We start from the raw sequence: 11,500 nt of genomic DNA, 5'->3' as shown, positions 1-11,500 counted from the left end.
AGCCAGAAGGACATTGGAAGATTTTTGCATCTGCTGAACAAATCTTTCCATTGTCATGGTATCCAGATTTGATATATGCTGAGATTGGAATGAAAATTACCTTATTTTAACCAAATTAATTAGCTTATTTGTATCTGAAAACAGTGATTCAAAGGAATGGTAAAAAATAGAGTCAGCAGCTTAAAATGCTCAAGCTTTCCTTAGCACATGTCCTTTACAAGGATGTAATATTGGTGGTACAGTCATAATTTATAGGTTAATTAGGATTCTTTCCATGAGTAAAATGAGCAAGATCAGGCATTAAAAGATGCTGGTTTTTGTTTTTCCTGCTGCAGATTTTAAAGAGGCTGTACAATCAGGTTGGAGAACGTGAGCATTGTATTTTCACAGCAGAAAAGTTCTGTTCAGAGATTTCCAGCCAGAGAAATCCATAACAGTTTCTGTCTGATTAGGGAGTGGTCCTATCTTTATCCCTTTCTTCTCTTTCCCTTCTCCTTCCTGCACAGCAGCTAATGTTCTGGTCAGAAGTAATAATATGTTAGATCTTGAATGTCAGTAGCCCCAGAGATTCTGACAAGACTATTCATGTGCATTCATATGTCTTAACCAAAGCTGACACTAAAGAGAGCAAGAATCCTCATATTCCTCTTTTTATTGCTGTGCATTAAACTCAAATCTTCTCTTGGAGACCTCTGCTAGAAATGACAAATCCACCATTTGAAAAAGACATTTTAGCAAGGTCTAAACAAAGCAGCTGGACATCAATCTGGCACAGGGCAGAGGCTCCTGTGCAAGCTCAGAGTGCAAAGCTGAGCTCTGGTTTACACCTTCCAAATGCTGTGAGATAAATACTAATGGGAAATAACCATTCCTCCTAATGTTTCTAAATTTCAATTAAAAACTGATTTTCATTTTTTTTTCTTTAACTATAGGATATGTTCTTATAGGGATATTTGGATTCTGGTAACTCGAGGTTGTTTTCTGAGAAACACACACTGAGTGAAGATTCTGCTCTGCCTTTTGCTCTGGACATATTTTACACACACTTGTAGCATGGTGTACTGCACATGTTTGGGTAATTTTGCAGGGATCTGATTAAGTTGTTAAAGCCAGGTAGGCAATTTTGCCAGCAGTGATATTTTTAATCTTCTTTTTTAAAATGGTTTGGTAGTAGTGACTAAGGCAGACTAGGTGGCTCTGGGCAGCTCGCCATTTTGAGGTAGTTTAATTTGTTAAAAATTATCTTTCTTCCCACCCAAATCCCCTTGAAACCATTTGGAGAAGAGAACTGTTGAACAGTTGCCAGTAATAAGTCCTGCTGAGACCTCTGTATCCTCCTGACAGAAATGTTGGTGCCAACTGGAGACTGACTGGCACGAGTTTGAACTCTGCACTACTTGATATATTTGCTTCACATGCACCAATTACAATAATTACCACCTCTGTAGCTGAAGTTTAAGCACTCACTCTGCACTCCATACCTCAGGTTGTTGGCAGTATGTTCAATCCTATAATCTCAATTTTCTTGGAATAATTAAGTAGAAAATAAATACTTCAAAAAATTAGGAGAGAGGCTGACTGGAAATCAGAGGCTGAATAATAGAGTTGTTTGTCATGTTGCTATTGTTCAGCTGCATTTATCTCTATTTAATCTTCATTTCTAAAAGGCAGCATCTTCTTTTGCCTGCAGAGATTCACCAGGAGATGCTGTAATCCCTTGACTTTTATATTCAGCAGTAGAGTATCTCTTGATGTGAGGGAAAAAGCAACATGAACTCCTACTTTGTTTAGATGTTTTAAAAATATAAATATTCCTTTCAAAAGAAATGCTTTTGAGTAGAAGAGGAAATCACCCATCCCTTACTCCCTTTGGCTGGATGTTTCCATGTGAGACTGTAGGGATTTAATACCAGGGCTGGCTTTAACTGCCCAGTTCCTGACAATTCCACTGGCTTAAATCTGATGCAATGGGGACCATCTCTCCCCCACCCCGGTGTCTTTCCAAGAGACTGGTTAATTTTTAAATTGGATCAGCAACATTTAAAAAAAAGTGGTAAAGTTTCTATTACACAAAGATAAGCCTTAGACTGAGCACAAACTGACTTGCCTGTAGCTTTCCTAATATGATTGCACTGCGCAGAGTAGATACTAAAATTTATATTAAAATTTCTTTATGCAGGTTCCCTCTAGGGAGAGGAAGAGGGAAGGAAAAAGCTTCATGTGACAGATGCTAATTATGCAGCTTAATGCACTTCTGGAAGTTGCAGAGATGAGAACTCTATAAGAACCTATCTACAAAACAAAGCACATTTTCAACAGCATTTTTTCCTCCATTCTTTTTTAATCTGCCTCCTCTCTGTTTTCCAGGAGGCTTCATTTCCCAAAGAGTACAAAGGGCAAGCAGTGTCTCAGGTGCAGAATTCACCAGCCATGGATGTGATTGCTCTCCATTGTGTCTTGCTCCTCTGAGGTGCTGTACATGGATTTGGGAAAGCTTTGAGGTTCTGAGCCAGGGAGAATTTTAAGTTCAAAGTTCCATGGTTGATATGTTAGTTTTCTTCCCTCTTTTGTGGATATTTTATCAGCTCCTTATCCTGGGTTTAGGTTTACTGGACAAATGATGTTCTGCACTTGTGCTGGATCCTGCAGAAGGATTTCTTGTGATGGATGTGTCAGGACGGATGAACCAGATCCCAAAATGCATTGTGTAGGGAAGTGAGCTGAGGTCCTCAAACCTGGGAGGTGCAACCACACCAAACCCAGTGTTAGACACTAATCCTCTCTTCCAGACACTGAGCTGTGCTGTTTGAGGGAAAAGAAATGGGAAAATTATCCTGAAATCAATTCAGATTTGTGAGAACCATTGTCCTGGACATCCAAATCTACCAAATCCCTTTTACCAAAGGGCTCTCTTTCCTCTTAGTGACAAACCCATAGCAGCTCTCCTGTGCTTAATGCCGAATTCTGCTTTCCCTGATGTCCCTCACATCCCTGGATTTCTCCGTGGGGAGGAGTGACTTGAGAACCTCTCCCACAGGGATATCACGGTGGCGCTGGGACTTCCGAGGGGCTGGGGCTGGCCCTGGGCACCCAGGAATGCTCCTGACAGCCCTGGGCTGCAGCCAGCCCAGGGAAAACCATCTGTTCCCCTTGGAAAGGGGTTTGCTTCCCCCGGAGCCCTCCCCCCGCATCCCGGCTCCGGCCCCAGCTGCCGTGTTTCGATGAGCACTGAGGGAATGAATCTCCTGCGTTTAAAAATACTCTGCTTCTATTTAGATGAAAAGAAGAATCTTGCTTGCCTACACTGGCATACAAAAATAGGCTCAGTGTGAGTAAATCTTCAAAGTTTCTCTTGGTGAATATATCTAGCCTCACTTCTTTTTTTTAACTTATCATATAAGTTTATTTATAGAGTGTCCTTCTTTCCTCCTACTCTATCAAGACATTTGCAGAAGGTTGTCGCTCGTCTTGTTCAGGAGTCCTGAAATAATTTGCAGGGCCTTTGAAACATCATCGTGTTGCATAGTTGTGATCAACGTGCTGCTGTTGCATGAACATATCATATTTTAATGTGAATGTCAGGTTAGCTGAGACATTCAGGGCTTTCTTTACTTTAGGTGCTTTACACTGGTTTGTGTTTTCATTTGAACGCTGCAGTAAAAATTCTGCATATAGTAATTTAAAATTTTCCATTTTACATGCAAGGCATTGCCTAGAAAATTAATGTGTAATATGAGAGGATTAGTAAGATGCATACACTTTCCAAACATCTCTTAAAAATAGCTTTCACTGTCACTGTAGCATCTTAATTCTGAATAATCTCACAGTCCTTCTGCAAATCTGTGCATGTAGTAACAGAGAAGCCACCTACTTCATCCTCTTGAACTGCACAATATGGATCTGGGCATGGAAAAAAATGGGTTTTGGAATTGAGCTCTGTGGGACTAGTGAGAGCATTAACGCTTGCATTAAATATTAAAGTCAGCTTTCACAATTCTTGCCTATCTTTTCAAAAAGGCTCCGAGATCCTCATTCTGGAATTTGCTCCGTGGTGCAAAGCACCGGTGCAAATCTCGGGAATGCTCTGCCAAGAGGTGGAAGCTGTGGCAGGGGAGCCAAGGCGAGTGTTCCCTGTGCTGGGGGACACTCTGTGCCCGGACTTTGGCCCAGGCTGACCGGAGGTGCCCTGGGCTAGGCACAGAATCCCGCGATTTCCACAAGGACTTCTCAGTCCAGCCCTTCTGGCCCACACCGGGGTCAGCCCCGGAATGGACAGGAGCCCCGGCAGGGATAAGGGAAGGGTGAGTCCGTGTGTAAAACTCGAAATGGGGCTGCAAAAAGACGCACCAGGCTCTGCTGCGTGCTGCCAACCCCCAGGACATGGCACAACGGGCAAGAACTGATGCCCAGGGAGCTCCACCTGAACGTGGGGAAGAACTTGTCCAAGTGGCACTGGCGCACGTAACCCAGAGAGGTTGAGGAGCCTCCCTCGTGGCTTTATCTCAGACACGATCCTGTGCTCCGGGCTGTCCCAATGCGCTCCTTCCACCCGGACCCATCCCACCATCTCGGGGCCCGCGGGCCCGGCCGGGGCGGGACTCGAACCCGCGGCCCCGCCGCCGCTCAGCCTCCGGCCGCAGCCGCTAGATGGCGCCACCCCAACGAGCAAGGCGGGGGCTCCGCAGCGCCCCGGACGCTCCTGGCGGCCGCGCGCCGCCGCCGCACCCGCCTTCCCCCAGCGGCGCCGGCGGCCATGGCGGTGCGCGCCCACGTGACGGCGCGGCGGCCAATGGGAGCGCGGCAGGGGGGCCCCGACCGCCGTCCCTGTGGCCGCCATTAAAGAAAAAGGGTCTCGGAATTACCCGGGAGCCGGATCCGCTCCCGCTCCGGCCATGGGGGACCCGCGTTGAGGCTCCCGCCGCCACAGGATGCCGCGGCCGGGCAGCCGCCGACAGAGGCACCGCTGAGGGGAGGCGACGCGCCGGCGGGGGCTTCGCGGCACCGACTCCGCCAGCGGCAGCAGCGGCGGCGGCCGCCGCGTCCCTGTGTGTCGGCGGCGCCGGGAATTGCGGGGCTCCGACCCCTTCGGGCTGAGCAGAGCCCGGGGCTCGGCCGCCGCCTCCCCGCCCTGCCCAGGAGCCTCGGGGAGGGGGCCCTCCGCCCACCGCCCCCGCGGGGACCCGCACCTGAGGAGAGCGAGCGGTCTCGGGGCTCCCCCGCCCCCCCAGCACAGACCGCTCCGGCCGAAGACGATCGTTTTTTATATTCCCCCCCTCCCCCCTCGCGCTTTTTTTTTTTCCTTCCCCTGTTTTGCCGGGGGTTTTTTGTTTTTTGGGGTTTTTTTTCCCCCTTTATTTTTAAAGGACCGGCCTCGCAGCTGAGCTGGTCCCTCCCCGCCTCGCCGCCCCCCCGCGCCCCGGGCTCTGGCGGGGGTCGCGTCCCCCTGCCCGCGGTGACTCGGCGGGCTCCGCGCTCCCCTGAAGAGACTTTGCGGGGTCCCCCGGCCCCCGAGGACAGCTGGGGAGGACCAGGCTCCCCGAAGACACTCTGCGATTTACCGCCTCCTCCTCCTCCCCCGAAAAGGCTGGGGATCGGCCTCCCGGAGACTCCTCCATCCTTCCCCGAAGAGACTTCGAGGGTCACCCGCAATTTCCTCCTTCCACCCTTCTCCCCCTCCCTCCTTTCCCCACGGAAGGAATTTTTATCCAACGGAGGATATTTTGGTTTCGCCCTCGCTGCGAAGAGTATTTCGTTTTGGGGAGGGGGGGTTTCCCTACACGGGAATTTAATCCCCCGCTGGGCTGCTAAGGAGACTTTTGCGGCCTTTCTCTCTCAAGGAATACCTTCCCCCCTCCCCTGCCCCCGCAGATGTTTTTTTGGGGTACACCCCAGGAAATTTTTCTTGCTCTGCCTTTACGAATTCTTCAGACTGGCCTTGCTTCTGGCCCCTGAAGTTTGTTTTTATGATTTTAAATTTTAATTTATTTGGAATATTTTTGGAGCAGGGGAGAAGAATCTGACCCCCCCACACCCTGTTGCCCTCGGACTCCGAAGAGACGAGCCTGGATTTTTCTCTCTCCCACGGCCAATCCTTCCCAGTCATTCCACAATTTGCCCCTTTCTCATCTGATGACTAAAGGAACAGGAGGAAGAGGAGGGGGGGTTCTGGATTAATTGCCCCCGCTGGATTATTTATTTTTTTCTGCTTCTCTTGCTTGGCATCTGAGAAGAGAGGAAGGAGGGATGTCAACTGATTTTTACCCCTAGCCCCCTGGATTAATTACCCCATTTTTATTCTCTTGTTGGATCAATTACCCCTTCACCTTACCTCCTCTCCCTCCCCTCCTTATGCGAACGAGAAGACAAGAGGAACAGGGAGGATTTTGATCTTAATCTCCCGTCGTTGGATTACTTACCACCTCCCTCTTTCTGTTCTCCCCTTCCACGGCGGCTTTACACCCCCGATTGAGCTCCAGAAGACGAGAAAACGTTCTGAGTTCCTCTTAAATTTTTTATTTTATTTTATTTTTTTAAAAAATATTTTTACCCCCCTCTCCCATACCTCTCTGTCTCTCCTCGCGGGTTATTCCCCCTGCCACTATTTCGCGTGCGTGTGTCTGTAAATCCCTTATTTAATTGTATTATTATTTGTGCGTGTGCAGAGCCCCCCTCCCCCTTTCCCTCTCGCTGTCTGTCTCTCCCTCTCTCCCTCTCCCTCTCTCTCTCTCTCTCTCTGTCTGTCTCTTTCTTTCTTGTCGGAGGCTGTGGGATAATGGCGTGTGGGTTGTGGCTGTGAGGATGAGTTCCTGCTTCGTGCCGAACGGGGCCAGCCTGGAGGATTGCCATTCCAACCTCTTCTGCCTGGTGAGTGTCGGCCCCCGGCGCACACACGCCCGGGGCCACCGAGGGAAGGGCTCGGAGCTCTGGGGGAGGGGGAAGGGGCAGTGGAAGCAAAGCAGCCATTTTTAGCAGAGCTTCTGCTGGATGAGCCCTCGGAGTAGGCCCTGCCTGGAGCAGCCAACTCTCCCATGCCCCTCTGGTTCCCCTCCATCGCTGTCTGTCTCGCCTCGCCCCTCCCTCCGCTTTCTTCCTGGATAGTAGCCTCCCCGCAACTCGCCTTTTCCTTCCCTTTCCGTGCCTTCCAACTTTTCCTCCTTTCTCCCCTTTCCCTGCCTCTGAGCGTGGTATTTCTCGCAGGGGAAGGGAGCTGCTGCTGCTGCTCCCGGCCCCACATCTCGGGGAACTTTCTCTTTTCCTTCCTTGCTCGTGACATCCCAGGCAAATCCTCCCTTCTTCCTCGCTTTTAAACGGATCCCTTTCCTTGCTTGTTTTTATTCTGGATGGGCTGCTCTTGGTGATGCCCTGCCTGTCTTGTGTTTTGATGTGCACCATTTTGTAGTCTTTTTAACCCAAATATCAAATCGTTCGTATTGTTGAATTTTGGTAGCTCCAAGAGTAAATTCGATATAACTGGACTGTGATGCAATTTTTTGGTGTCTGTGCTGAGCTGTTTCATCAGCTTTTGATGCAAATGAGCTAATCTTAGCTGTCTGCCTGATATTTATGATCCTAGAGATTGTTACAACAATCCTGTGCCAATCTGTGGCACTCATATTTTTGGATGGAGGGGAATCTGGACAGCCTGACTGTGTCTGCAGCCTGCATCAGGCCTGCAGCTCCAGATTAATAGGACAATTTTAAATCTGAAAGTCTTTCTAAAGTAGCAACTGTTGCAGACAAGCTTTGATCTAAATTGCTCTCCTGCTGAAGGTAGGGAGGCTGCCATGTTAGGTTTAAATGTTGCAGTAATCTTTTGTGTGTTGTCATATTGGGAAGACAAAAAATAGTAACTTCTTAGCAAATGCCAGCCTGCCTGGCTCTGCCTTCCCAAAGAGAACCCGGGGCAATGCCTCCCCTACCTGCCTTAAGGTGCCTGTGCTGGAGTGAAAAAACCGAGTGCTAAAACTTGGTGTTGTGGTGGAGATAATCCAGGAATTGTCTGCTTCCCGTTACACTGAGTAGTAGCTCTTTCCCTGTGTAAAGTCAAATTAATTTTTGCCTAGGAAGGGGTTTAGTGGATCATTATCAACGTGGTTGCAGGTCTAACATATAATTGAATGATAAAACGAGGATTTAAATCATTGAAATGTGGGGTGAGGAATGAAAAGTATGATAGCTCTTGGTAAAATCAGTGAGGACGAGAGATTTCCTGGGGGAGAGACAGAATTTTTTACCATGGAGAAACTTGTGAAATTTTCCCAAGTGGTAGATGGCTGGAAGAATGTGTGATTTACTGTATCACCTATTTCCATGGAGTAATCTTGGATGGAAAAGGCAGTGTATGCATAAGTAAGCAAAAAGAAAGATGTTCTTTGCTAAGGCAAGTGTTTAGGAGATTGGACTGTGTCAGTCTGTGAATAATAACATTACTCACTTGTCTTTCACTCTTTTACTTTAAATCAAATCTGCTTTTTCTCTGTGTAACCTTAAAGCTGCAGTGAAAACAAACAGCTCTTGCTTTACTGCAGTTATTTAACGAGCTATTAAACCGGGAACAGCCAGGGATCCTGGTTTATCTCCTAAAGCACACCAAACCAGCCACCACGGTTCCCCCTAAATCCTGGGGGATCCCTTTCTCCCGGCTGGATGTGCTTGCTGGAGGTGCCTGCAAGCTGACAGCTCTTTTCTCCCCGCAGGCTGATCTCACTGGGATTAAATGGAAGCGTTACGTGTGGCAGGGCCCAACGTCTGCCCCCATCCTGTTCCCGGTGACGGAGGAGGATCCCATCCTGAGCAGCTTCAGCCGCTGCCTCAAGGCCGACGTGCTCAGCGTCTGGCGCCGCGACCAGAGGCCCGGGCGCAGGGAGCTCTGGATATTCTGGTGGGGGGATGACCCCAACTTTGCTGACCTGATCCATCATGATCTCTCAGGTAGGAGCTTGCTGGCACCTTCCTTTGGTCGCTGGAAGGATCTGTGCGTCCTTTGGTCACTGGTACTCAGGGCTGGTTTCTGACACCTGCGCCAGGTGGAGGGTTGTCTCCAGAAAAGGTGGATTTGTTGCTGTAGCCCTCACCAAATTATTACAGCAGTGATCAGCCATCTGCTCTCCCCTTTTTGGACTGCTGGGTTTTTGAGAAACAAGGGTTTTGCTCCCCACTTGTTCCCTTGAAAGAAACAAAACACAAGCCTATGAGTTTTGGCAGCTTCTTCATGAGAAAGCTGTGCTGAAAGCTGTGCCTGTGATTCACAAGTGATGTCTTAAACATGTTTTGATAAGATCCCTTTTGTTGGGCAATTAGAATTTTCAAATTCAAATAGTAAAGCTCATTTTATTATGTAATAAGAAGTGTAGAGATCTGGGCAGCTCTTGAGCCGTTTGGAGTTATTGGAATTCACACCATCAGTGAGAAGCCCTCAGAAGAGGCACCAGGAAATAACCAGCTGTTTCCATGCCACATCTGTAACCTTCAGTTTTTATGATTCCTCTCCCCCCACCCTTTTCCTAGTGCCCTGAACCTGCTTTCAAACCCAGCCTTTTGAAAGACTGACAATATTTGTATTTCTCAATAATGTTGTGCTTCAAATTTGGCACCTTCCTTTGGAAATGTTTGCTTGTTGAGCTCAATTCCCCACGTAGATGGTTCCAGCTGCTTATCAGCAAGGTGACGAAGTTAGATATTTAAATGGGGTGAGTCTAAAGGTGACACTCAACTAATTTGAGGGAAAAAAAAACCCCAACAAACACATCACTCCAATTTCCTTTCAAATAATGTACAGTATTCAGATTACTGAAGTGTAAAATGAGACCAAGGTTTGGTGACCTGGTAACCAGAAATTGTTAATGCTGCCTCTCTGTGTGTGTGTGTGGATAAGCTGGAGAACAAACAGGAGTTTAAAGTGCCACTGAGGAAGTTGACTTGAAACAATTTAATAATGTGTGGAATTTTCATACAAAAATACTGTGATCTGAGAAACAATTGACGCACTGAAATGATGTTTATTTCTTTGAATAGTTGACTTCAAAGATTGGGCTGTTGCTCCTATTCCTGTCTGTCCTGGAACTACAAACTTTGCATTTTAAATGGCACTTACACTGGAGTTTGCTAGATATTTTAGTGCATTTAAGGCTTCCTTATTATGACCTATAAATAAGCTCAGTTTTGACCTGCAGGGAACATCCTTTGTGTGGCTGAGCTGTAACTTAGACCCAGTGCTGGGTGGTTTTGGCCTGGGCCTGCCCTGAGCCAAGACCAGCACTTGTGTGGAAGGACCTGTGTGAATTTTGTGTGCTCCTGGCTGTGGGATTAAATCCAGACAAACACATTTAGAATGGGAAAGCCAGTGAAATTTAAGCCATTTGGAAAGTGCAATTTTGTGCTGCCTAACCACTAAAATTATTTGTTTGAGCAACTTTCTTTGCCACCTCTTGAATCTGTCTGCTGGTGATTTATCACAGAGGGACTTTTGGAAACAGCAGTGGTTTGCAGCTGGAGTTCCAGCTCAGCCCCTTGTTTGTGCTTGTCCAGAATTACCCTTTTGCACAGGTAGATAAGCAGGTATCATCCCAGAGACTTACCAACTCTTAACCTCTCTTAGGGAATAAGGGAGAGATAGTGGAGGATTAGAGTCTCCCAGCCATGTCTTTGGGTATTTTCTTGGTTCAGGTCACCTGTGGGTGCCTGTGCTTCCCCAGAGCTGTTCCACACATGTTCTGTGCAGTGCTGCTACTCCTGAGGCTGTCACCTGGCTCTGCCTGGAGCTGTGTCCGACACCTTGGGCTCTGCAGAGCTTTTGTCCTCCTTGAATGAAAAAGGGAATTTGTGTGTGAGGCTCTTGTGCCAGGAGTTGGTACAGATCCTCCTCTGCATCCCAGAGGAGCTGGCTGAGGGGTGCCCACAGCTGCACTTTTTCTCTTTGCTGTTACACAAAATCTTCACGTGGATCTCATAGAAGAGAGAATTATGGCTGAACCCAAACAATGTTATCTGACCTTTGTCGTAGCCTAATGGATTTTTTCATCGGTGGACAATTTCTCCTGGTAATTCACACTGCCTTGTTCTCCCAATGACTGCTTGTTACATTTTCAATGGGAATGATAAATGACTTCTTAGCACGGGCTTGTTACCTGCAAAATTGATTGGAAATTGTTTGCTGCTGGAGGTTGAGGTGCTGCCTCATTTAGAAGTTTGCTGCTGGATAGGTGAAGGATTGTCCTGGAGGATGGGGAGAGGGAGGATTCTGGGAGCAGTTTGTCCCTTAGTGCCTTTGGACAGATTTCTCCTGGGGAAGTGGCCCTTGAGAGAGCCCTGGTTAGAAATCTGCCAGAGCCACGTTCATAACTCTTGATTCTGGCTCCCCTTGGTCTGAAACTCGGCCTGTCCAGGAGAGGTTGGTATTTTGACAGTTTCTGACTTTTTTGGTGATATGTAGTTTCAGTGAACAATGGGTGTTCAGTGGCTGGAACACATCTTGGTTATCAGCCCTGGGGGATTTGAAATA

At 47.8% G+C, this 11,500-nt stretch overlaps 1 protein-coding gene across 1 annotated transcript in view; it reads left to right on the top strand.

The window, feature by feature from the left end:
- The first annotated feature begins 5,831 nt into the window (after positions 1 to 5,831).
- Positions 5,832 to 11,500, top strand: part of MED13 (mediator complex subunit 13) — a 54,789-nt gene continuing 49,120 nt past the window's right edge. Inside the window, exons 1-2 of the mRNA XM_009094817.4 lie at positions 5,832 to 6,864; positions 8,697 to 8,931. Of these exons, the coding sequence (XP_009093065.1) occupies positions 6,799 to 6,864; positions 8,697 to 8,931 (301 nt within the window). The 5' untranslated portion in view covers positions 5,832 to 6,798. The remainder of the gene's footprint in view (positions 6,865 to 8,696; positions 8,932 to 11,500) is intronic.

The sequence above is a fragment of the Serinus canaria genome, chromosome 19 (genome assembly GCF_022539315.1).
Source record: "Serinus canaria isolate serCan28SL12 chromosome 19, serCan2020, whole genome shotgun sequence".
In the NCBI taxonomy this organism is placed as follows: Eukaryota; Metazoa; Chordata; class Aves; order Passeriformes; family Fringillidae; genus Serinus; species Serinus canaria.
Note: the sequence above shows the minus strand (reverse complement) of the source record. Positions and strands in the feature narration are given on the sequence as shown.